Source organism: Diplotaxodon limnothrissa, linkage group LG5 (genome assembly GCF_057381915.1).
Source record: "Diplotaxodon limnothrissa isolate DT_005_m linkage group LG5, D_limnothrissa_male_GT1.1, whole genome shotgun sequence".
In the NCBI taxonomy this organism is placed as follows: domain Eukaryota; kingdom Metazoa; phylum Chordata; class Actinopteri; order Cichliformes; family Cichlidae; genus Diplotaxodon; species Diplotaxodon limnothrissa.
This window is the reverse complement of record NC_140600.1, coordinates 4,748,446-4,776,309: the sequence shown is the minus strand read 5'-3', so window position 1 is coordinate 4,776,309 and position 27,864 is coordinate 4,748,446. Positions and strand designations below refer to the sequence as shown.

At 39.8% G+C, this 27,864-nt stretch overlaps 1 protein-coding gene and 1 non-coding gene across 3 annotated transcripts; both read left to right on the top strand.

Moving 5' to 3' along the window:
- Positions 1-10,010: 10,010 nt before the first annotated feature.
- On the top strand, positions 10,011-26,747 carry csnk2a4 (casein kinase 2, alpha 4 polypeptide). Of its 2 annotated transcripts, none has more exons than XM_085352959.1 (13): positions 10,011-10,118; positions 16,790-17,085; positions 17,177-17,288; positions 17,369-17,470; positions 18,386-18,436; positions 18,715-18,774; positions 19,035-19,118; positions 19,339-19,449; positions 19,784-19,885; positions 20,221-20,321; positions 22,112-22,260; positions 22,370-22,459; positions 24,876-26,747. In XM_085352959.1, the coding sequence occupies exons 2-13, from the start codon at positions 16,985-16,987 to the stop codon at positions 24,992-24,994; spliced, it is 1,182 nt and encodes a 393-aa protein (XP_085209085.1). In that variant the 5' UTR covers positions 10,011-10,118; positions 16,790-16,984; the 3' UTR covers positions 24,995-26,747. The 2 variants fall into 2 exon arrangements, with proteins under 2 accessions (XP_085209085.1, XP_085209086.1); XM_085352960.1 differs by lacking the exon at positions 10,011-10,118 and adding an exon at positions 16,259-16,291.
- On the top strand, positions 18,493-18,629 carry LOC146631458 (small nucleolar RNA SNORA57). Its single transcript, XR_014906226.1, has one exon. It is a non-coding gene; the product is annotated as a small nucleolar RNA SNORA57 (small nucleolar RNA).
- Positions 26,748-27,864: the final 1,117 nt, after the last annotated feature.

Below are 27,864 nucleotides of genomic sequence, written 5' to 3'. Positions count from 1 at the left end.
TGTGGATTACATCAGAAGAGCAGCGCTCTGGCCACATGAAGAGGCTGATGGGAGTACACCTTTTTACAGGGTTGAAGGATAAATGCCTGCATATTGACTGGAAAAATCTGCATAGTATAACTGTGTAACCTCAGACAATGTCGTGAGAATAAAAGTGTCCACTGTGATGGATTATGGTACTCAATCTGCAAGTCTGCAAGCAGATTAGTTTGTATGTATGTTAAAAGATTAGATTGTTCTTTTTTTGTTTGGTAAATATTCTTACAGTTAGGTCCATAAATATTTAAACAGAGAGAACTTTTTTCTAATTGTTGTTCCCTACATCACCACAATGAATTTGAAATGAAAAAACTCAGATGGAGTTGAAATGCAGACCTGCAGCTTTTATTCAATGGGTTGAAAAAATTGCGTAAAAATGTGAGGAACCAAAGCAATCTGGAAACAATCCCTTAATTTCAGATGCTCAAAAGCAACAGGACAGATTGAATAACTGAAAATAAAATGTTCATTTCTAACACTTGTATGAAAACCCTTTGCTGGCAATGACAGCCTGAAGTCTTGAACTCATGTATGAACTCAGATGTTGGGCTTCCTCCTTTTTAGTGCTCTGCCAGGCTGTTACTGCAGCGGCTTTCAGTTGCTGTCTGTTTGTGAGCCTTTGTGTCTGAAGTTTAGTCTTCAGCAAGTGAAATGCTCTGTTGGGCTAAGATCAGGTGACTTGGCCATTCAAGAATATTCCACTTCTTTGCTTTAATAAACTCCTGGGTTGATTTGGCTGTTTGTTTGGGTCATTGTCCATCTATATTATGAAACACCATCATATGACACTGTCTTAGCAAATTCTTGAGGCTTATGAGTGGCTTGCAGTGAACTCTCTGTATTTACGTTTATGCAGTCTTTTCTTTACAGTACACTTGAATGTCGATACGCCTAACCCTCCTGGAGACTGTTGCTCACTTGGTTGGCTGTTATGTAGGGGTTTCTCATCACCGTGGAAACTGTTCTGTGATCATCTACCACTGTTCACCAGTGCTTTCTTTCTTTCTCAGGATGTACCAAACTGCAGATTTTGCCACTCCTAATATTGTACCAATTTCTCAGATGTTTTTTTTTGCTGTTTTCACAACTTAAGGATGACTTGTTTCACCTGCATGGTGAGCTCCTTTGACCGCATGTTGTCTGTTCACAGCAAAACCTTCCAAATGCAAGCACCACAACTCAAACCAACTCCAAGCCTTTTAAATGCTTACCTGATAATGACATAACAAAGAAATTGCCCACACCTGTCCATGAAATAACTGTTTTGAGTCAAGCGTCCAATTACTTTTGCTCCCCTTAAAAAGAGGGAGCAAAACCCCTGGATGAAGGGTTTAGGAGCTGAAACTCCTAAACCCTTCATCCAGTTTGAATGTGGATACACATTATGTCCATTATATAACTATAACTGGAATATGTTTCAGTAAACAGGTACAAAAGCTAAACTTGTGTCAGTGTCCAGATATATATGGACCTAACTGTACTTGTGTTCTTGCTTAGAGCTACAGTAGAAGTTTAATAAACACAACAGTCTGTAAACGAAGCATCTGACAGTGAAAAGGAAACAAATAGTCTGGCTCATTCCAAAAGTAATTTAAAGTCACCTCACTGTTAGATCCTTGTTGTTTTGTACAAAATCAGTATGTAAAAACAACAGTTTTGCTTTTGCAGTAGTTATATGATGAATCCTTCTAGGCTTTTGTGCCAAGCTAATATATCTTGTACAATTCGTACATCTTGATCGCCGCGGCTGTTCTATAATGATTGTGTTATATCAGTGCAGCCACAAAGAGTTCCCGTTTAATACGAGTCAGACTCGGGAACATTTTTAGAGCTTTTTAAAATGTCAGCTAGAATAACAATTAAGATTAGCTTAATAATAACCAAAAATGAAGATTGTAAGAACTTTTTAGGGTCTGAAACACATTTGTTGTGGTTTTTGTGTTGTTTGTTCTAGGTTCTAATTAAACAATAGTAAGATCTATACAAATCTATGTAGGCTTGTTTATTCCCATGATACTAAGGCCGAAACACTTTCAGCATAGAAAGACTGTGCTATACCAGAAATACCATTTACAGTATTTGGTTTGTTGCTAACTTATAGACTTGCAGTGTAGTGGATTTGGGATATTTGGAGAGTCTAAATTGCAATGCCATTTGCTTCTAATTACAAATCAAGGCTATATTTTTCAAATATAGCCTAAACTAAATGCTTTTTCACATTTTTAAGTTTTGAAAAATGAATTCCTAACAGTGCTGTGGTTTGTTTTGCTCCAACATTCCCTGAGTTCTTTATTTTGCGCTAAATAATCTAAAAACAATGTCTGTATGAGTAAACTGCAATTTGTCTCACAGTTGCATCTTGTGCAAGAATGCTAAATGTTGCCAGCAGATTGTTACTGTAGACAATCTTAACAATCCTAATCTGTGAAAACAGGAGATTTGTCTATAATCTGAATTTTTAACTAGTTTTCAAGTGGTTTTGTCTGGTTTATATTTCTGACCACATGCCCTTGGTCCCCTTATGACACCACATGTAGCATTCTTGCATGTAGACAGCATTTTTTTAAGTTTTCATTCCCACATATAGTAGTGCATATAGTAGAACTCAAAGTTAATCTTGATTTATTATATGACTAAACTGAATCCTCTAAGTCTCGAAGTGATGTTTGGAGGTACACCCCTCTGAAAGAAAGTTATTGCAGTCCTTGGGGGCAGCACAAATAACTGCACACTTGCATAAAGCATCCCAACCCTCCATTTCTCTCCACCAGTCAGTGCTAAAACCTAATTAGAAGCTGCTGTGTGAGCTTATCTGATAACTGTAGAGCTCTGTGGAGCTCGATAAATGGCTCCCAGCGGCCTTTGTTCCCCCTGACAGGAAGATGTCATAGAAGCACAGGAAGGGGAAAAAAAGCTCCAGTGCTCGACCTTACTGACACCCTCCCTGTGGGGCCCGAGGCCCTGGGTCACTGCCAGTTTTGACATCAGTCGGGGCCCAGATGGCCTGTTACACTCATCTGATGCTTATTTTAATTCCTGGATGGGAATGTCTCCAAAAAGACAGTGAAAATCAGTCAACAACTGTACAGTGAACTTACTGTAAACTGTCAGCTAGCATGATATTTATGGCACACACAATCAGTACTATATAACCAGTTACTTAATTGGTTTTGATAGCTGTGACAAATTTACTGACCCAAAACAAGCAACAATAACAGACTTGAATAGTTATGGTCACAGTTAAACAGAAAGGGAAACATTCACGTATATTTCTAAATGTATTTCTACACCTTACTAATAAATCAAGGAGTAAGGAAAGTGCTTACAAGTGCCCTGAAACAAGAAGCCAACTGACATGTCATATGTACCATCAGATGCAGGTCCTCTGTCACATCATTAGTTCTTAAAAATATGTGAACATATGCATGTCATCTTCCCCAGTATCCTATACCTGATGTCTATTTCACATCTATGACGGATAAATGCACCACAATGAAACTCAGAAACAGAACACAGAGCACAGATGAAGAAACAAGCAGAAACAACAACAGGAAGTCTGGTGATTTATGTTGGAATCACACCCCCACTTGGATCAAGGTTACCAGAGTCCAAACATCAGAACACAGAGCAGTGATGAAAATCCACATGTGACCAGAAACTCCCAGTGGCCACAACCAAGAGTGAAGACCAAACTGTAGTGAACACTGCTGAGTCACAAACATGCAGGTAGGTGACAACTAGTGATTTAGAGTCTAGACAGCACGTCCCAGGCAGCATGGTCAGCCCGGAAGAGGACCCATTAGCACCACAAGAGTCCAGGGACAGTGAACAGATCCAGAAAGCACACCAGCAGGAACAACCAGGGAACCAGGCACACCCCTGAAGCACAGAATGGCACCCACCCAAGCCCCATATTGTATTTACTTGGGTTGTCTTTGTCTAATATTAAAATGAGTTTGATGAAAACATTTCAGTCAGAGATATGTCACAGAATTAGGATTTTTCATTACTAAAACAAAAGCTGTAGAATTGTGACTGCGACCAACAGTAGTGTAAGCCTGCACACAAGAGCCTGTGCATTAGTCAGTTGATAACTTTTAGATACAGGACACATGATGGAAAGTATGAAGCAACCACCTCTGACTCGTGTGGTTTCTCATTAAAGTTAGTGATATCCCTGTACATGACTGTATAAAATTCCATCTGAACATAAATTATTCTGTCAGTCATCAGCAGCACTTTCCCCATCTTCAGCTCCATCTGGTAAGCATTAGTGGGAGATACCATGGGGCATATAGGAAGGGCTAAGATTGCGATACTGTTTCCCTCCACCACATTTAGCCCTAAACAGACCCTTATGGTGCTGTAGCTCAACTGTTTGACATTAGAGATACCTTCCGCCCCCTCACTAACCCTGAAGTTGGTTCCCTACCAGCCAGTCTGTCAGAGAAGATAACGACTGGACACGGACTGTGGGCCCTTTCAAGGGACAGCGGTCTTGGATCGGCTGCCTCCGATTTGATGATTGTTTTCCATGGATGGGTGGAGTGGGAGAACAGGGAGCAACCTAATCCTTTGCAGCAGCCAAATAACAAGTGAATAGGCCAGACATAGCAATATACAGTGGGGCAAAAAAGTATTTAGTCAGCCACCGATTGTGCAAGTTCCCCCACTTAAAATGATGACAGAGGTCAGTAATTTGCACCAGAGGTACACTTCAACTGTGAGAGACAGAATGTGAAAAAAAAATCCATGAATTCACATGGTAGGATTTGTAAAGAATTTATTCGTAAATTAGGGTGGAAAATAAGTATTTGGTCACCTCAAACAAGGAAAATCTCTGGCTCTCACAGACCTGTAATGTCTTCTGTAAGACGCTTTTCTGTCCCCCACTCGTTACCTGTATGAATGGCACCTGTTTGAACTCATCATCTGTATAAAAGACACCTGTCCACAGCCTCAAACAGTCAGACTCCAAACTCCGCCATGGCCAAGACCAAAGAGCTTTCGAAGGACACCAGGAAAAGTATTGTAGACCTGCACCAGACTGGGAAGAGTGAATCTACAATAGGCAAGCAGCTTGGTGTGAAAAAATCAACTGTGGGCGCAATCATCAGAAAATGGAAGACATACAAGACCACTGATAATCTCCCTCGATCTGGGGCTCCACGCAAGATCTCATCCTGTGGGGTCAAAATGATCATGAGAACGGTGAGCAAAGATCCCAGAACCACACGGGGGGACCTGGTGAATGACCTGCAGAGAGCTGGGACCAAAGTAACAAAGGTCACCATCAGTAACACACTACAACGGCAGGGAATCAAATCCCGCAGTGCCAGACGTGTTCCGCTGCTGAAGCCAGTGCATGTCCAGGCCCGTCTGAAGTTTGCCAGAGAGCACATGGATGATACAGCAGAGGATTGGGAGAATGTCATGTGGTCAGATGAAACCAAAGTAGAACTTTTTGGTATAAACTCAACTCATCGTGTTTGGAGGAAGAAGAATACTGAGTTGCATCCCAAGAACACCATACCTACTGTGAAGCATGGGGGTGGAAACATCATGCTATGGGGCTGTTTTTCTGCCAAGGGGACAGGACGACTGATCCGTGTTAAGGACAGAATGAATGGGGCCATGTATCGTGAGATTTTGAGCCAAAACCTCCTTCCATCAGTGAGAACTTTGAAGATGAAACGAGGCTGGGTCTTCCAACATGACAATGATCCAAAACACACCGCCCGGGCAACAAAGGAGTGGCTCCGTAAGAAGCATTTGAAAGTCCTGGAGTGGCCTAGCCAGTCTCCAGACCTCAACCCCATAGAAAATCTGTGGCGGGAGTTGAAAGTCCGTGTTTCTCGGCGACAGCCCCAAAACATCACTACTCTCGAGAAGATCTGCATGGAGGAATGGGCCAAAATACCAGCTACTGTGTGTGCAAACCTGGTAAAGACCTATAGTAAATGTTTGACCTCTGTTATTGCCAACAAAGGTTATGTTACAAAGTATTGAGTTGTATTTTTGTTATTGACCAAATACTTATTTTCCACCCTGATTTACGAATAAATTCTTTACAAATCCTACCATGTGGATTCATGGATTTTTTTTTCACATTCTGTCTCTCACAGTTGAAGTGTACCTCTGGTGCAAATTACTGACCTCTGTCATCATTTTAGGTGGGGGAACTTGCACAATTGGTGGCTGACTAAATACTTTTTTGCCCCACTGTATCTGTGTGCCATAACATTAGACTATATGAACAGCTATACTAAGGTATCTTCTTATGCTCTAGTGTACTTATTAAAGATGTACTTTTATCATGTTAGTTTTAAAGAGCACAAAATAAAACATAGTTGGAACAAAAGCTACCGAATTTCTAGTTTTAGGGACTAGAATGTCTGAGCACTAATATGTTGCTTCATCTGATGCTGTGTTTCCACTGTCATCAAAATCCCTGAGATGATTAAGCAAATTGTCACAATTTATTATCCCGTGTTGGTATCCATTTGAATAGGCCTTTAGCTTTGCAGATAGTGAGCTTTTGTGAAATTACTCAATGCATTAATCAAGGCATAGGCAACATAAAATCCTCCAAAAAGGTAATAACACATAATCTACAGACCTAAAGAGCTTGGAAATCAAAAGGCATTCTGGGTTCTCGTCCCCATATTGTTGTTCATGTAAAACCAAAACAAAATCTGATGAAAACAGAGCTGTAAACAGATTTCACCTTATTCAGATATCTCTTGGGATTTTCTGTACTATGACGGTGCTTCACTTCTTACTGGGCTACATCGATATTGTAATTTATGCTGCAAACCTAACCTGTTCCAGATTAGAGATCAAAAGGTCTGAAATCTCAATCACTGGCCAATCAAATCTCTCGAAAATAATGTCACACTTCTGGAAGATGTCTCAGACCTCTGTGGGCAGAGGGCCACAGAGTTGAGAGTCCATAGCATGAGTCACCCAGTTTGAGAGAGGAATAAAAGAGGCCATCTAAACAGTGAACGACGGTCATTGAACAGAGGTGTAATGTCTTTATGATACATTTAATTGGGAAGTGAGGGAAATCCATGATACACCAAAATTTGAGTGCTATATTAGTCTAAAAGAGTGTGTGGGTGTGTGTGTTTTATATGGGCAACGGTGTTGACACACTGTGCTCTCACAACGCACACTCTCTAGACTATTGTTTTCCTCCCAACATGCAAGTGGGAGGAAGTGGTGGAATGACCCAAGACATTAGTACAGACAATATCAGTCCAGCGGGGCAGGCCTCTGATTGCTCCGAGTTTGGCTGCTGCTCCTGGTGCTCTGTCTCAGCCTTAGGGCGGTGGTCCTTGATTTAGAGGTGAAAGGTGACTAATTTGTGGCCTGATTTCTCCCCTGTCAAAATAATGCAACAACATATCTGCACAGAAAGCTCTGAAGGAGGAAAGAGGCTGACTTCCGCAGTAACCTGATGCCTGTAATGGTCCCTAAAGATTTCATATGCTATTGTGTTTTCTCTTTTTTGGCTTTGTTTGATGACTCCTTTGCTTTTAAAAGAATCATGCTCCCTAAATATTTATATATCTAACCCTTACTAGATAAGTAAAACAGATTTTTCCTGGGTAACTAAATTCCCATTCTCTTTTGTGACATATAATCAAACTCTACTGTGCACTTCCCTTTGACCCTCTGTGTCACCACAGAGTAATTAAAGGTAGTGTGCTTGTGTAGAGATTTTTAAGCGATAACTGTCCACTCGACACCGACAAATCCCCACACACAAAGCAACATATATTAAGTTGTGACATCACATAGGAAAATGTATCCTAGATGTAAGGAAGCATGCAAGTCTACATTTTAACTAGACATGAAGAATGAGCTTGGACCCAATAAATACAATTGTTCGCTGCTTGGAGCCTCCTGAATCTCGGAGATGGATGGGAGGAAGAATATACCTTGGAAAACTTTTGAACCAATTTCAACATCCACAGCAATTGTTTGGAGGATATCCTCAATCAGTTTCCCCAAAGAGCACAATGAATAGTCTCACTGACAGAAACCTACTGCCCCTAACAACCTCCATGACCTGCACGCTGTGCGCCATCAGAAATGAATATGTCATCTTCTACTCCAACTACCTCTCAGAGAACAAAGCAAAAATAGGCTCCTGCTGTTTTAAACATCTCACTTATCTGATAAGCAGGGTATTTGGGAATATAAACAAGTTACATTAACCAAATGTTCCTGTTAAATGTTTTTGTACTATTTTTGATTAAAATTGCTGATGTGCGATATGATGACTGAATCCTATTTCCATTTTAGAATATTAAGAAGCTATTAAAGATCCTGATCATAAGGAAGTTTCAGAAATGCTAGATTGTATAATATAAAAGGGAGATTATATGAAAGTAAAGAACATGACTTTTTGATTTGGAAAATTTGAAAGTAAGTGCTTTTGACATGCTAAGACCGTGCAAGAGACAGAAGGATGCCATGCAAAAAACAAAACAAAAGTGTGCTGAGAGGGGATGCACAAGGTGAACCAGATTATACTGGATGAAAAGATGACTTCCAGCTCGAGACTTTGTCAGGAGACGATTTTTCCAACACAACAATGAAACTGAATACAACCATTTTAATGCACAAGGAACTGCAACAGAACCTCTCCTCCACCTCCAAACATGTATACACAGATTTGTAATAGTTTGTTGTGATCCAATACTAAGGTTTGAAAGATCAAAAATTAAGACAAACAAAAAAAATATTAATGCTAGTTTGCGCACTTTGAGGTCTTTATTTTTAATAAAGTCGATCTAAAATGTTTTTAAAACATACAAAACAGACTAAATTCTCAGCACTCCAACTTCAAAATAATAGTTATTATTTATAATATAATATAATATTAGAATATTTAACATTTTAAAGGCACATATTTTAAATATATATTTGAAGATACTTATTTTTTCAGTAAGAGATAAGAGAGCAAAAATTCTGTTTGCTTTAAAAATGTAAAATTTCGTGGTTAAAAACCACATGTGCATAAATCATTATTCAAAACACAATTATTTGAAAGTCGTTTTGGCCTAATTTATGAAATCATTGCAAAGACTGCAATAAACCAGTGAGCTCCAAAAAGAAGCCAACACTGTGTAAGAATCCTGATGCACAGCTGTGTGGTATACATTATATTATGTTTCCACTACTCCTTTCCACTAAGGAGACAGGCTGAAGAACAGCATGCATGTTTCTTAATGTTGGGGCGCCCCCTTTTAGACACAGCTAGCATAGTTTTGAAGTTTCCTCAAGGACCTCAAAGCATACCATATTATTCCAACAAGCTCTCTTCCGGCTTCATGCATTTACAGTCATGTGAAAAAGAGGTTTTAACAGCACTCTGTGCAGTTTTGTGAATGACTAAGTGCACACCATGATTCAGCTGCTTGTAGAAACACCTTTGATATTTAAGTATTCATTAGAAACAAGCCTCAGATAATTGGACCAAAGAAATTGACACACCTTTCAGCCAAGAAAACAATAAAAATATGCTTCTGTAAGTTCATTTTAGTTTAATGTTTCTTCTCCTTCTCGTATTTTCAGTTTTTATCTGTCACACTAACACCCAATACGCAAGCTTGAGCCTGAGGAGAGTTACTGACGATGGGATATTTTGTGGAACACGCTGACTCTTGGCTTGTTTCTTTAAGCCAAGAGGCAGCAAGCATTCCTTGTGAAATACAGGACAGTTAGAAAATATAAGGACAATAACGTCTTTCAGTCGTGTTTTCTTTGTGTACAAAAATATACTACCTTGGTTTAAAAATACAATCCAGAATATCTTAATAATTGTTTAACGAGTCTCTAGTACTACAGTCTATGGTTTTGCAACTTTCTACAAGTTTGTCCCTCGAGTGCCCCCGTAGAAAATGTCTGGGACGTAGGATGTAGGTGGTGGTCAGCCATATTGTCTCTGATACAGCAGAAATCATACACTGGCACGGGCGCACCGGTGAAGGAGGGAGGCGAGGACTCTTAGTTTGCAGAAGCCCTCATTATTTGGAAGCATTTCGGTCCTAGAACTGATCAAGGGGGTAAATACCAGCCAAATTTTGTGTTCACTGTTGATTTAGCAAAAACAGCTTTTCTGTTGGAATCTAATGTTAGCCATGATAAGGTTAGCAGGCTATTAGACAGGGCCTGCCCAGAGCCCATAAGTTAACGAAACCTCAATACACAGAAAGCAGTACCGGTCTTGGATTTAACGAACTAGATCAAGTGCTTGAACTATCGATAAACACAATATCCACCGCATTACATTTGACTTACCGAATGTCGAATTCAAACGGGTACGCAAATTATCTAATTGAAAGATAACATGACTCTAGTCCACGTTACCGTTATATCTAGTGTTGCGGTTTTCGGTGAAAGGTGGTATGCGAGCCTTGTGCAAAAGGTTAATTCAATTTGGCAATACTTAAATGTGCTAGAGGACTACTTAACTCCTCCATCTAGCTAAAGTTAGCGGGATTTCTATTGAACCCACGAGTTTATCACCGGTTCATCTGAAAAAAGGTCCCCGGTGCATGATTCTTCGTTGATTATAAGTGAGGGACGATTCATTTCTTAAAGTTAAGTTAAATTTAGGAATATATGCGGAAAGGTACATTCGGGATGTTTTTGTATTTACCCTATGTGGAAGACTGTGTCAATCACGTGTGAAAGAGAGAGCTAACGGTTTTTTTAATCCCCAATGGTGAGCAACCTATCAGTCAAAACGAAGGGTCATAAGCTGAAGTGATAACATCCAGTTGGCGTTATATACATTATGTTGCTTTTACTTGTTTGCCTGACATGCGTAAGACCTTGAGTGATATCCCATTATTATTATTATTATTATGGTTTCAACTCTAATGGAAAAGGTTTTCATAAGTTTAGCACTGTTTATGAGAATTTGTGACCATTGTTCCAGAAGTGCATTTGTGAGGTCAGACACTGATGTTGGACATGAAGTGCTGGTAAAGTTTGAGGCCAGTCAACTTCTTCTACACCAACTTAACTCATCCATGTCTTTATGGACTGTGTGCACTAGTGTGCAGTCATGTTGGAACAGGAATAGGCCATCTCCAAACTGTTCCCATAAAGTTGGGAGCATGAAATTTTTAAAAATGTCTTTTTATACTAAAGTGTTAACAGTTTCTTTCACTGGAACTAATGGACTCGTGAAAAACAACCCCACATCATAATTCCCCTCCAACGAATTTCACATTCGGCACAGTGCGGGACAATTCTGGCAACCACCAACCCTAGACTTGTCCATTGGATTGCCAAACAGGGAAGTGTGATTTGTCACTCCATGTCCAGCTTAATGCTTTACAGCGCTGTCTCCAATAATTTACATTGTGCTTGGTGATGTAAAGCTTGGGTGAAGCTGTTTGACCATAGAAACCCATCCCATGAAGTAGGGGTGGGCGGTATAAATGGTATATGGTAGAAACGATATGAATTTGGCCAATTGTAGAGATTTTGACTACACCGCTCTACCGCGATAGTGCATGTTGATGGTGTCATCAAGCTGCACCTGTTTTGGTCGAAAGCATTGCAGCGGCTGCAAGCAATATTATCTGCAAATTACAAAAGTCACTGCTGTTTAGTTTTCTGTCTTCGTTTATGTTGGAAGTAGGGCTGCCACAAACGATTATTTTGATAGTCGACTAGTCACCGATTATTTTTGCGATTAGTCGACTAATCAGATCATCATCCATTGGACGTACAGCGTACAGCTTATTGCACCAGAAGCATCTGGTCTTATATAACTATCATTAGCTTACAGCTTGAAGTGTTTGTGCTAACTAAAAATAAAGACAAGATGGTAGTTTATTAATTTTTAATGAAATTTGCAGATTGTTTCGGTGAAGTTTAATAAACTCCTTGCTTTCTAAAATATAACAGGACACCGGAGTATATTCTCCAGCGTCTCACACTTCTGACAATCAGCTGTCTGCTTGACAGTTTTAGCTGTGCAAAAACTATAACTTTAATCTCAGCCAAACCGATTTACTCAGGAACAAATAAAATACTAAAGAAAGCCAAACAATAACATTTTTAAGTTATCTAAGTGACTTATATATATGTTTAACCTGACTAGCGAAAGACGGCGGTGGGTTTGAAAACGATTTGCCGGGAGTCCGGTGTTCTCACGGCTCTAGTTAGCCTTGCCCCCGCCTAGCTAACGAGCTAGTAGGTAACAGACGTCTCCGAAAACGTCGGAGCGCTTTTGAAAATACGTGGTGTCTTGATAAACTGAGCAGATATTTGAAGTTTACACAGCTACATTCTCGCCTGAAAATATGTTAAACGTTTATTTTGTGACCCAGAAAGAATAATAAGAGTAAAGTTAAAACTAACTAGCTGCCACCATTGTTGACAACTGCGCTGGGCTGCGCTATGAATTCTGGGACACAGCTTCTTCTTCTTCGGGGTTTAACGGCAGCTGGCATCCTTGTACATGCAGTGCTGCCATCTTCTGTTTCAGTCCGTTATTACACTCTTAAATCCTACTACTCATTCCTGCGTCCTTTGTGATCTTACAAAGCTTCAAACGATGCGTCGACTATTAAATCAGTCGTCGACGATTTTAATAGTCGACATAATCGTGACTAGTCGACTAATCGTGGCAGCCCTAGTTGGAAGTGATAGCAGAGCTTCCCCCTCCCCCCCCCCACCCGAAACCTCCCTGTCAGAATATGCTATAGCATGTTTATGTGGAAACTAGCGAGTAGGGGTGGGTGGTATAAACGGTATACGGTAGAAACAATAGAAATTTGGCCAACGGTAGAGATTTTTACTATACCACTCTACCACAATAGCGCATGTTGATGGTGTCATCAAGCCGCACCTGTTTTGGTCGAAAGCATTGCAGCGGCTGCATACAACATCTGCAAATTATGCCGGGCAACAGAAATAGCAAAGAGACGAAGTAGGGCTGTTCGATATAACGATATATATCGGATGACGATATAAAAACGTCTATCGTTTCATTTTAGCTATTGTTTGTTTCGTGGTGTCGCAAAATAAACTGTTTACGGCAATATTTTTTCATTGTTTTGATGGTCACTGTAGTGGTTATATTAATTTCTTAAAATTCTCTCTTTCTCTTATATTTAATATAACCACACTACGGACAGACAAGCACCTGTTTTTATGCGTTGTGGTTAGCAACAACGACAGTAAAACCATCGCGTGTCCGCTTGCTTATGTTCCACATAAACCTTTCACAATAAAGCCCAAGATCCTGTTGAGACTTTTCAAAATAAACTGAATCACGTGAAAGAGCAGATTATTTACGGATGAGAAGCAAAAAAGAGCCGCCAGGTGCTAAAAAATAAACCTTAGACTCAAACGTTAGAACAGGCTTTTCCCCGCAGCACGCCGTGTAATAAATACTCACAAAGAAAACTGCGGCCTTTACAACTTACGTCTAAAAATGTATCGTTTCATGCATCGGTTAAAACACTTGACACATGACGTGCAGCTGGAAACACTTCCCGCAAGACGAGCTGCCCAAGATTCACAGAATTTACAGAAAATTTTACATTTTTGTGATTTATATCGTTATCTGGACGATAGAATTCTTATATCGGGATATGAGATTTTGGTCATATCGCGCAGCCCTAAGACGAAGCACTTTTGGAATATGGGGAAAGACAAAAACTGTGCTTCCTCCACTTCCATACCATTGATTTATTAATGCTGAATTCTCTCGCAGCTGCTCTATTCCCATGTTGTTGCAGTTTATTAATGACTAACCTTTTCTCAGTTGTTCTCCTGACTGAAGTTTGGTCCGTTTACAGCATCCTGCCATGCGATTGCATTTGTTACCTAACCACCAGAAACCCTCACGTTAACTTTTATCGAGTGGAAAAAAGTTAATGTTCATCTTTCAGCTTCACTGTGCTAATGTTATGCTAACATAGATGTTTTGCTAGCGATCACGTAGGAGATCATTATATAGCAGCTAGCCCAACTTCAGTAACCCTACGAACGTCACTGCTGTTTATTTTTCTGTCTTCTTTTATGTTGGAAGTGATAGCAGAGCTGTACGTTTGAATTTTTTCAGAAATCTCTCAGTCATAACATGGTATATCGTGTTTAGTTGGTAAATAGCGAGCTAACTTCCTGCTAACTTCTAACTTTAAATTTAATAAATTCTGTTTTCATGGATGCCTGGATGTTAAACTTAATTGTTACACCTGGTAGAGCAGAACGCTGATCATTTTATTACAGATGAAAGAATTTAGACAGTTTTTAACTCTCAGTGATGCCGCAGTGTTCCTTTTGACTTTGGGACCTGACGTGGATGGCGTTTTGGACCCAGATTAGTGCGCAGGGCTCCTGACTACGGCAGCGGTGCGCCTTCATAGCTTACCAAAGTCATACTAAAAATTTTTTGACAGATATCTGCGCGCTGTGTACCACATAATATCGGTTCGAGGTCAGTAAGCACAACCAGAAGTCATACATAAGGCACACTGTCGATTTTTGAGAAAATTAAAAGATGGTAAGTGTGCCTTATAGTGTGTAAAATACGTTATACAGAAGAAAAGAATATATCGCTATATAACGATACACAAAATTCGGTTCGGTTCGATACTTTGGTGTCACGGTTTTGATATTTTTTTTCGATACAAAAAAATGTTCATGCCTTTTTTAATTTGTCATTTATTAAAATTATAAATATATATTTTAACTCAAAAGTACAGTTTTTAAATTTAATGTTGCTGAAACAACAAAGTAATAAAAAAATTATCTGATCGAGAAATCACTCATCTTTGGAAAAGAGAGTTTATCACAGAGAAATGGCTCTTTCCAAAATAAAAGCTATACTATACGCTTCTTCTGGGCTATATTCTCAGCAGCATATTAAACATATCAGGTCCCCATAAGGAGAATCATGTGCTAACTTGGTGCATGGTGCAACTTCAGTGGTGTGGAACTGGTTTGGCTTTCGTCCGTCAGATACACACCAAAGCGCGTGCAACCGGACCGTCGTTATTACTGATCCGATCCAAAAATCTGTCAAAAAATGTTTTAGTACGACTTTGATAAGCTATGATATGCTATATATAAGCTGCACCGCTTGATGGATTGTCGGAGAATTACGGCTACCGTAGTCAGGAACCTCGTGGAGTGATACGTACTGTGGCTCAACATAATGTTACCGTATTGTGTGTGTATAACCTCTTTAAGTTTTGTGGATATTATACATGGTTATGCTCAGGATATGTTGGCCAATTTCCACTGTAAATGCCTTTTGGTTAAACTGTCAGCAAAGAATTTTCATTTGCACTGTTAAATTTTTATATAACTTTAATGCACATAAAAACAGCTGCGTGTTTAAGTGAAAATACATTGATGGATTTTTTTTTTCTTTTTTGCACTAATGAAGTTGTGGAGTTGTAAAGTATTTTGTCTTGCGTCAATTATACTGTCAGTTATATTGTTATCGCAAATTTTCAAATATATATTGTGATAAATATTTTTGGCCATATTGCCCTGCCCTATTTGGGATTAATAGCCCTTTTCACCTAGTACCTATTCGACTGACTACTGGGTTTCTGTCATCTGAGAGCGAGACGCATGACGAAAGCGCTACTGACTTATGAACTCGTGGCTAAAAAAAAATAGTACCTCGCTTATTTGGAGGTACTTTGGATTTAATAAACACGACCTTTACCAAACACAGGTACTCTGCAAAACTTGCCGGACACTCGTGGCAACCACCAGAGGAAACACAACTAATCTCCACCATCATCTTCAATACAATCACAGAGAACTGTTTGAAGAGTTCCAGAAAGACAGGGCTAGCCAAACAAAGGTTGCTAATGTTAAGACAAAGAGCACCGCAGTCCAACAGCCGTCTCTGTATCAGAGTTTTTCAAGTGGAACTCCTTATGAGAAAACGTCGAAGCGGTACAAAGAAATAACAGAGGCCATTACACATTTTTTTTGGCTAAAGACATGATGCCTATAAATACAGTTAGCAGGGAGGGCTTCACCAGTTCGCCATTCCACAAATGTACGAAACATGCCGCAAGACCGTCATGTTTGAACTAAGCCAAGCTGAAAACTACGCAAGCACTACAGACCTATGGTCAAGTCATACAACGGAACCATATATGAGTTTCACAGTGCACTTCCTCACCGAAGACTTTGAACTGAAAACACGGTGTCTAGAGACTGTGTATTTTCTAGACATAACTACTTGGTGAGTGGTAAAATGATGAACAACTGCACTGAGATCATTTGCAGTATAATTTAAGTTATGTTTATTTAAAACTAATTATAGAGATCGGGAAGGATGTCTTTCAGAATTCAAGCCTCAAATCTTTTATGGGGGCAATGTTTCAATGTTAAAGTGCACTTTGTTGTTACACTGCTAATACAGCAGCTTTCTTTAAATAAAACTGTTGCAGTAAAACGGAAATTATGTATTTATTTATTTTTTGCTATTTATTTTATCAGAAGTCATATCGTTATCGCAATACTGATCACAGTTATCGCACATCGCAGGTAATCCACCTGTTGATGTCATGTTCTCTCTTAGGGTTTGGCCAAAACCATTTGACTAATTAATCACTTCTGTTTGTGTTTACTAGCTCCTTTAACCTTGAACTGAAACAGGCTAGCGTATGTTATCTTAACCAGATACCTTAAACCAGGTTTCTTTGATCATTAATTTTCTGTTCCAATCATTTTTTGTCAGCTTTCCCACCTTGCCCCTGGTGGCCCCTCCCCCCATCCTCAGGCAAAACCCCCCCCAACCCCATTCCCTTGTGGGATCTACCCCCTCACCCCTACCTCCCTCCCCCACCCCCTCTTCCTCCCCCCCAGCCTCCATCCCTCTGGCTGTCATCCGCTGCAGTAAGATTTCCCCATCATATCCGCCAAGCTGTCGGACATGTCAGGACCCGTGCCAAGCCGGGCCCGAGTGTACACAGAGGTCAACACTCACCGGCCAAGGGAGTACTGGGACTATGAGTCCCATGTGGTTGAATGGGGGTAAATATTTTGACTTCTAGACAAATTTACACATGCTAGTTGAGAAATGTTCGTAACTGATATTTGGTTGCAAAATTACTGTATTTTACAGAAACCAGGATGATTTTCAGTTAGTGCGGAAGTTAGGACGTGGCAAGTACAGTGAAGTCTTTGAGGCAATCAACATCACCAATAACGAGAAGGTTGTGGTGAAGATACTCAAGGTAAAGCTGTACAAAGGCTTACTTTTATATCTCATGAAGTCATTATGCATCCTAACTCTTTTTCTTCGTTTATCCTTTAGCCTGTAAAGAAAAAGAAAATAAAGCGTGAAATTAAGATTCTGGAGAACCTGCGTGGAGGTCCTAACATAATCTCTCTAATTGATATAGTGAAAGACCCTGTAGTAAGTATCATAGTTATTAATGAAGAACATTTAAGGTCTTGTTCACAAGTACAGCAGAAATTATATTTTATTTGCGTTTTCTTTTTTCTGATTACATAATGTGTTATTCAGAAAAAAGATGCATTAAATTTTGATATGGTGTCATTGTACCAATAGCACATTGAACCTACCACTTGTGCCAGCTTATTGGTTACACTTGGGAAATTTGTGTCTGTAAGTACTTAAATAACCACGGCTAGATAGATACATGTAAGCAGTTTTATAGTAATAAAATGTAGTGAGGGCTCTGTCCAAGCAGTGGAGCAACACATTGTGTCTGAGCCATCATGGTCATTCAAGATTTAAACAAATACAGATTAAGATTTCTGATTTAGAATTTTAGAAGTCAAGAGCAGAAGTACCCTGTTTATGAAATATCTACCCTATTGTAACATGTGGTTTCTGAGTACCTATTTTATTTATTTTTGGACAAACCTTCTGCGACCAGTTAAAAAAAAATGTGTCCAAAAAGCAGAGGGTAGAAATCTCCAGAACTCATCTCCCTGGGTGAGAGTGGAGAATATCTTTCATGGTTATTTCTACTTAAATAGAAACTGATTTTAATAGAGCATCAAAGATTTAATAGTGAAAGTTGGTAGCTCTGATTCACACTGTGATTAGCATTATTTGTGGATATGGTTGTGCAGCCTATGGTGAGAGAGACCACAGTTTGATTAGACTTTTGATGTTTTATATTAAAACAAAATGTAAGGCTCACAGTGTGGCTGTCTGCTTGGCTTGTACAGAGATAGATTTAGTGCTTTTTCTTTGTGTCTTCTTCTTCTTCTTCTTCTTCTTCTTCTTCTTCTTCAATTGTTTGGATTTTGTATGAAACTGCAAACGAAAAATAAAGTACACGAAATGTCTCTCTTGCAGTCCCGAACACCTGCCTTAGTCTTTGAACATGTTAACAACACAGACTTCAAGGTAGGAACACACTATGATTTTTATTCTGTCGCGCATTTTATTGTAATATATTTCACCCTCCTTTCTTGGCATACTCGTTGTTTTACCATACACGTGTGTGTATGTGATGGAGGAATAGGATAGTCCAGTGCTATGTCTTCGGTGCCAGAAAGTCAACAGTCTTCTGGTTCTATCCTCAATCACTGGCACAGTGCTCCTTCTGTGTGACACATGGGTGCTGTCATTTAGCTGTAGGACTTTACCATTAAAAGGCTAATGATTTTATTTTTGGTATTCAGCAACTATACCAGACCCTGACGGACTATGATATTCGATTCTACATGTATGAGATCCTCAAGGTGAGTCCTCCAGCTCACTCTATGATGTGTCAAACTCAGAACGTTGTGATACATGTTTAGATGAAGACCTTTCACAAGACACTAATTCCCTGGAAAATGTTCTTTGACTGTGTTTTTCTTTGGCTTTTTATACTTGAATTCATTTTGTTATCAGCATTTTCCTGAAGGGAGAATCAACTAATTATCTCTAGCTCTTTTGGAAATCTTGGGAAGAAAAACTTAAACAGTATTTAACAAAGTCCCTTTGGTATTGTTTGTAGGCTCTGGATTACTGCCATAGCATGGGAATAATGCATAGAGATGTGAAGCCACATAATGTGATGATAGATCATGAGCACCGTAAGGTGGGTGAGAGATAATGTTGCTTCTGCAATGTAACAACATGATAAAGTTCATTGTCATTGCTGTTGTGCTTTTCTGTTTGCCTCTCTGTGTGGATTCCTATTCTTCACAGTCCCTCTACTGCATTCACAGGTTGAAGCACAATATTTTAATTTCCACTTACTTTACTTGTACTTAGTACGTACCCTGGTTCTGAGTGCTAATCGCTTAATTTCTTTGTAGCTGCGTCTTATTGACTGGGGTCTGGCTGAGTTTTACCATCCAGGACAGGAGTACAATGTCAGAGTTGCATCTCGCTACTTTAAAGGACCCGAACTTTTGGTGGACTATCAGGTATGGCAGTGAGGTAGTAGCGTGTGCTTTAGCGTTTTTCTGGAGTGCAGTTGGAGGTCTTTGTACTGTGGATACTGAATTTTGAGTCTTTGTCAGTCACTGAATGAACCTGTTGTGTCCAAAATTACAGTCTTGTTCCTTTTGCTAGGCTGTATTTTAAGTCAAATCAGTTTAGTTTTATTTATATAGTGCCAAATCATATCAAGTCACCTCAAGGTGCTTTATATTGTAAGGTAAATAAATAGACTTTGTAACAGATTTCAGCGAGTAGTGTTTCAGTCATCTTCTCTCATCTTTCCTCATCATTGGCTCTTCCACTGTATTCTGTATTCAGATGTATGACTACAGCCTCGATATGTGGAGCTTGGGCTGTATGCTGGCATCCATGATCTTCAGAAAGGAACCTTTCTTTCATGGTCATGACAATTATGACCAGGTGAATAAATCTAAGCTATTATTGTGTTTCCCTGTACTTGTTAATTTTAAAGATGATGAGTTTTATAACGCACATAAAGTATACACAGAATATTTATTTTGGCTGTTGATGTTTTCTGTCCTTCAAACTAGTCAACTACTGTAGTTTCTTTTTCTTTTTTTTCTTTTTTTAAACGACTATTAAATTAATTCCCAGCAGGATTTATAGATATTACCGTGAGCTTTGTTTAATAGGGTTTTGATCTACTAAGTGTCTAGATGTTTTCTGTAAACAGCTGGGAAATAGATTTTATTATAGTGCATGTGTGTGATTGATGATTGCATGTTCTCCTGCAGTTGGTGAGAATAGCCAAGGTGCTGGGGACAGAAGACCTCTACGACTACATAGACAAATACAACATTGAGCTGGAACCTCGCTTCAATGACATTCTTGGCAGGTACTAGGTTCAGCTGAATTATTGTTAGCAAATACACCTGCGGCGGGGGGGGTGGTCATGTTGTCAGGTACATGGTTATTATCATTAACGAAAACTAACGAAATAACGAAAACTAGAAGTAAAAAAACATTTTCGTTAACGGAAATAAAAATAAAAACAAAAAAGGAAAACTAACTAAAACTGTAATGAGTGTTCACAAAACTAACTAAAATTAACTGAAATTATAGCAAAAATGTGTTTAGTTTTCATTGATGTGTGCGTGTCATACAATAGTCAAGGGTGAAGATAAAGTTTAGTTTCCAGATTTTTTTCTTGCTGTCTAATTATGCCAGCAGGTGGCAGCACGTTAGTCGAGTCGTCTGTGTTGCTGCTCCGTCCACGCGCAGAATCATGTCAGGAAAAGTCGGGAGAAAGCGCCAGAGTCCAATTTGGGATTACTTTGAATATGACTGTGTTTTGGATAAAGCAAGTGTCTTGTAGTGGAAAGAGACAAATTATGAGGGACATTTCTAAAGGGGAAAAAATCCCACAAACCTTAAAGTGCACTTGAAAAGCTCACACAAGAAGGCTAACCTAGCTTACCTTGAGAAGGTACGGGAGCACACTCAACCCTCATCCCCAGAAACAGAAACTAACCCCAGGCAGGCAGCGTGATGCATCCCGAGACAACAGGACTGGGATATCTACATAACTGTGTGAGTCAATTGCCTTCACAAAGTTTATCAATTCACTTGAACCAAAATTACGAACACCCGGTGCTGCAAGAGTTAATAGTCTCATTGGGGCCAAGATATAAATTTTATAGTTGCCTGGTATCAATGGTTGTTCATCTGCCTTTATTTATTTATTTATTTATTTATTTATTTATTTATTTAAAGAACCCATAGGTGGGAATGTGAGTTGTCTGTCTCTGCGTGTTAGCCCTGCGACAGACAGGCGACCTGTCCAGGGTGCAGGGTATGGTAGCTGGAATAGCAACATACCCAAGAATAAGCAGAAGAGAATGACTGATATGATGAAACTGGGATTTTGTTACACTTAATTATTGCAAATACAACTAAAACTATAACAGAAACTAATCAAAACTAAACTGAAACTAAGGATTTTCAAAAAATAAAAACTAAACTAAACTAGCAAACAATTGGTAAAAACTAATTAAAACTGATATAAAATTGAAAATCTGAAGTCAAAACTAAATAAAAATAAAAACTAATGAAAATTGCAAAACTATTAAAACCCTGGTCAGGTAAATCTAAGATGGGTCAAATTGGAATTTCTTCATGGTTTGTGATATTCCAGTCAGAAACAAACACAACCAAACTCCACAAAGACTGAACTCATTTAAATATCCACAAGAGAACAGAGCAATACAAAGAATCAATGTGAATAAAATTGTATTTATGTTGCACATTTTAAGTTAAATATCACAGTTCAAAAGAAGAGTTTTAGCTCCTGGGTGACTGATGATCCACTGAGTATATCTTCTCCACTCCCATCTTATTACTCATTCATGTGTGTATACCCATTTTGGTGGCCACAAAATGTTACAGAAATTTGTAATGGGATAATCTAAAGCATGAGTGTCAAACTCTGGCCCGTGGGCCATTTTTCAGCAAAACTTGTTTGAGTCAATAAGAAAAGATTGATTCTTATATTTTTTTTCAATAAATATTAATGTTGGCCTGCGACTTTGTTCCAGTTTTGAATTTTGGCCCACTGTGATCTAAAGTGTTTACTGTTTTGTAAACGAATACAAACACAAGGCACTAATCCCCCCCACCCCAAAATAGGCATTCTCGTAAGCGGTGGGAGCGATTTGTCCATAGTGAGAACCAGCACCTGGTCAGCCCCGAGGCTCTGGATTTCCTAGACAAACTGCTGCGCTACGACCACCAGGCCAGACTCACTGCCCGCGAGGCCATGGATCACCCATACTTCTGTAAGCCCTCACCATCACCTCTGTGTCTATCTATGGTTATTTATTTTTTCTGCTAACAATAAAATGAAGGTTGCCATGACAAGAAGTAATTTATTTATTGTTTCTACAGTCCCTATTGGGAAAGATCAGTCTCGTGTGACCGGATCAGCCAACCTACCCAGTGGGAACCCTGCTGTTAGCACAGCAAACATGATAACTGGTGAGAACGCGCACTTATACTGATAGTATACTGGCCTACAATTTAAATCCCCATGCCTTTAAATCCATCCAAGTTTCTCTTTAAAAAAACAAAACTTATGGGTTTGTGCATCCTTGTGCTTTAGGTTTACATTTTCCTCAACTAATATGGCAGAGTTATTATGCATTAGCTTCATTAAGATGCATGTCAAAAATCTGGATGTCAGTTTACTGTCATGTAATGGGGCGGTCGTGGCTCAAAGAGTTGGCAGTTCGTCTTGTAACTGGAAGGTTGCCGGTTCGAGCCCCGGCTCGGACAGTCTCGGTCTGTCGTTGTGTCCTTGGGCGAGACACTTCACCTGCCGCCTACTGGTGTTGGCCAGAGGGGCCGATGGCGCGATATGGCAGCCTCGCTTCTGTCAGTCTGCCCCAGGGCAGCTGTGGCTACAACTGTAGCTGCCTCCACCAGTGTGTGAATGTGAGAGTGAATGAATAGTGGCATTGAAAAGCGCTTTGAGGGCCCCGAAAAGCGCTATATAAATGCAATCCATTATTATTATTATTATTATTATTATTATTATTATTATTATTATTATTATTATTATTATTATTATTAAAAAGGGAGGTGTGTACCTGGGACGGCCATATTAAGGATATCCACTGTTGTCCTAAAGTAAAAATTTACTTCAGATTCGTAATATTACTTCCTGGTTTACCTTTGGTCACACACAGTGTGATTGCATTAAATTATGGATTTATTTCTTCTTGTACAGAACCAGTAGTTCAAATCCTTGGAATTGATAAAGCTGCCTGCTTTGCTTACTGGTTTCACTTGCAGTTGGGCAGTTTGTGTGCTGGAGGAGGAAACTAGTAGTGCAGTCTACAGCATAGATATGGGCATCACTTTTATTTCTATTGCACAAAAGGATCAGAGTGCAGTGGTAAATTTTAAATTGTTTCCAGGAAAGAAACAACTACATTATCCCATTAACACAACTGTGACTCTTTGTAAGCAGCTGCACACGCAGCATGCTAGCCACAGCTAGTCAAGAACCCAAAGCTGAGTGAATGCTGACCCCAGCCCAGCAGCCAGACCCTGAACTTCAGCAAAGTGATGAGCAGTCAGGCTGCAGCTTCTGTATCATATGTCTAAAGTAGAATTACTGTGGGCTGGGTTTTAATCTTTGCTTTGTGCTGTTGGCTTTATGTTCACACATAAATACTAAGAGAAATATCATCTCTGTCTTATTAGGATAGGGATTTGTGTTGCTGTGTGGGACTGTAACCCATAGGTTTATATTATTAAAAGGTAATTATGAGATAATACATTTCATGTTATTTTACAGAAAAAAACCCTTTCTCCTGGGAGTAAGAACTGTACTGCAGAACTGTTCTGTGTAATGTGTAATACATTACTTTTTTAAAATAATGACCCCAAAGCTGATACCTCCAACATGCAACACATTTGGCCACACAGCATTCAGTTAATTTGCACAAATGTCTTTGGCTACGTTCACACTGCAGGCGAAAGCGCATCAAATCCGACTTTTTTGACCCTATGCAACTCATATCCGATCATGGTGTGACAGTGTGAACGGCACAAATCCGATATTTTTAAATCCGACCTGGGTCACTGTCATATGTGGTACTCAATCCGATACATATCTGATGTTTTAGAAAGCGACTGCTGTTTGAACGGTCATGTCGCATTAAATCCGTCTTTTACGTCACTGACACAAGACAGACGCCGATTATCAGCGCCGGAGAAGACATCGTGAACGCTTCCTGGTCATCCAGTGTAGATGTCAGTGAAACTGTTTGGAAGACAACGTTGGAGAAACGTGAACATTTTATTTGTACTGTATAATCTGCAGATTCTGACAGAAATCTGCAGCTATCCTTTGAAGCACCGCTCCTCTAAAACAGCAGTAAGGATCATTATTAGGCCAAATGTAAATAACAAAATAACTTTATAACTTAAAGCAAAATTGGGAAACGTAAAGTCCGAAACAAGTCTTCATATTAAGAGCCATCAGTCAAACATACTGTTGCTCTGGGTCTAAACTGAGCGCGTTGTGCGTGACGTCTTCTTTTGCGCATGCGGGCGCTTTGAGCGTTCACACTAGAGCGCGTTTGCTGTTGCATTTTATTTGTAGTGTGAACACGCAGACAAAAAAAATCGGATTTGATCAAAAAATCGGAATTGAGCTTTAAGACCTGCAGAGTGAACGTAGCCTTTGATATGCAATGCGATGGTGGTGACTCTTCAAGCGGGTCAATGAGCACCCAATCAGAATCGATAATGGAATTGGTTAATTCTTATCGATTCCCATGCGAATTTTAAACTGTTGAAAAATTTCTGTCAGCTCTGAGGTAGAAATGCTAATATTCAGAGTGCTCGACTGTCCTGATGGTCTCATCTGGCTTCTCTCTCTCAGGTATCTCTGCCTTGCCAGCCTCTACTGCCCTGGGGCCTCTCACTGGCTCACCTGTCCTATCTGCTGCCACCAATGCCCTGAGCACCCCGGTGCCCGCTGCTGCTGGCGCCCCACAGTGACACCCTCACCCAGATTCACACTAAAAACACCCCCACCCCTCCCTGTGTTATCAATCTCCCACTTTCACCACCACCCAGTCAGGATGGGGGAGGGGTGTCTTAGCAGTTCTCTGCCAGCCGTCACCATATCCAACTTAACTCTGTGTGACTACGCTTCAGCAGCTGGAGGCAGCAGTTATCTTACAAAAAAGAGCTGTTTTCCCTCCTGTGAATGAGAGTGTTAACATGACATATGAAATGAATGTTGTTTATCTGGTATTTTTTTCATTTTGCCCCCAAGTACGTTTTGGGTGGTGAGACTAAGCAATGGTCATTCCTCCCCACTGTGTGTTTTAGTTTGGCGAGAGAAGGCACTGGTCAATAAGAATATCAGCAGAAGGTAAAGGGAGATGCTGGCTGTCAGGACCAAGAGGATATATATAGTTTACTACTGAGCAGTGTCAAACACACAACCTAATGAGAACACTCATCTGACCTCCCCAGGAGAGTTGAAACACCCTCCAGATCACAGTATTTTGGTGCTGTTCTGTACCCCAGGTGTATGTAAACACAATGACACTTCAACACTTTCTCTGCCCGAGTAGCTTTGTCTTGCCTTTCTTACCAAACAAGATCACTCGACTTCTTTTGCTATGTGACTCCCTGTCACGTCATCCTCCTTTGTTTTGTTTTTTATTTTCTCTAATCCAAAACATTGTGGACTGCTGGATAAAAGTTCTCTACCATCAAGGTGTCTGTTCGACTCAAGTGTTGTTGTGCGATCTTTTAAGAAGCCAGGTAAGGGTCATTCAGGTTCTCAAAGAAATGGTTTCTCTAAATGTGCTGCTTTCCAGTTCCTTGAAATACTTCAAGATCTAACCAAAGTTTACTCAAGTTGTTTGGAAGAAGAGGCTGACCAATTGCTTTTTTTCCCTTCCCCTCCAGTGGGAAGCTAGTAGGAGTTGCTCACAGAGTGGACAGTGTGATATGTGTAGTGAATGAAATGAAAACATAGGACATTGTCATTTGCTGGTAGGGCTGTCACAATACCAACAAAATGAAGTACAGTGATGTATATCTTCTTTTTTTCTTTTTCTTTTTTTGGAACACCTTTGTGCTTTAAAGCCACATGCGAGGATTTGTATTTGTGTAATCACGTCACAATCAGAGGAGGAACATTGTTGGCCCTCTATGTTCCTCTGCTGAACTTTTTATGGAGCTGAAGAACAAGATGAGGGGCTGTCATCAACTCTCTTCACGTGCCTCTCCACAAATGAAACGGAATTGAGACGCAAGTGCAACCAGAAATGAAAGCAAAATGGGATAGACTCCCATTTATTTGAAAAGGAGTGTGCTTAAATGAGGGAAATGCACCCCTTAAAATCCAGAGTAAGTAAAGTAAATTAAGATTAATGTTGCATTGCGTAGGGCAGGTATAATCCTTTCACTGAGACAGCCCTACCTGCTGGTGACTGTTAGAGAAAAGTTCACCTCTCATGTATAGTGAGTGACGTTTTTGAAGAGTCATGCAGTTTGTTGGCTTTCACCAACACGTTGAGGGAAGCAGTGGAGTATAATAGCATTTGAAAGATGGTTTCCCGTAATGTTTTAGTGCCAGAGTTTGGAAGTGCAAGTTTTAGATCCTGCTGTACATACGCCTTTTTTCCATTTCAAAACCTGAAAATGCAAATAAATCAAAACATGTATACATTGACCCGACAATGGAGCAGTTTAAATCCCTACATCACTGTATATATTTTTCTGTCCTTATGTAGAAGACTAGTATTTGAGAATATTTGTGTAAATAAACATGTGTTTTATTTATCAGGTAAATCTGTCTGATTCATGTCTGTCATGATTACACAGACTTGGGCTGCTACAAATGCAACATCTGGATGTCTTGCCACAAATGCTCTAAATTAAGAGTTTAAGAAAGATGCACTGATGCTAAATGAACACTGAAAATATAAATATGGAAAAGAAATATTTGTGTATCCCAAAGTGCAACTTCAGTTTTGAAAGGTGTTGCCATCTCGAGTTCAGTGTGTACAACTCTGTCCTACAGCAACAATGACTAGGATGCCGTTTCTACTAGTGGTTAAAATCTACTACCTCTCTGTGCAAAAACAAATCTTTGTGTCCAGTTGAAGTGGATGCTTTTCTTCAGATGTTGCACAATATCAAGAATTTGAAGCCTGTTCACATGGATGGAACACAGTTGTTTTTCCTGCCATTAATTTTCCTTTTTCCATTAAAAAAGTCTACCATCAGGATGGGTCCGCTTATAGGCCCAGTTGTGATAGAATATAACCCCCCCCCTCCACACACACACACACACACACACACACGCTTCTGTTGTAGATGGTGGGAAAACAGTTATTTTGGTGTAGTATGAAAGATTTATTCAGTAGGACAAGCTGTAAAATCTATGAAAACAAAAGCCCAAAAAAATTTGCCGTCCTCCACATTTTCCGAAGACTTAACATCTTAAAGTTGATATTTTGAGGTAAACAAGCAAACCTTTTGTTTGACAGTCCCCTCTCATCCCCACTATCCCCTGCATCTGGATAATGTAGTGGTAAGACTAGACACCTTTGGAGTGAGAGTCGCAAGTTCGTTTTCCCCACCTGGTATCCAGTAAGGGTCCTGGCTAGACCCCCCCCCCCCAAATGCTAAAGCCAAGTCCTGGAATGGCGCGGCTATGTCTACAGCCTGTCTGCAGCTCGGACACAAGCATTTCACTACATGTTGTACTCTGTATGAATGTGTATGTGACAAAGGTTGTTTGGTTGTTTGTTTTAAAGCAAGAGCTGGAAAGATGTTGACCTGTTAAGTTCTCTTAACAAAGAAATCCAATAAGCCCACAGTGGTAAAGAAAAAAACAAGCTCAT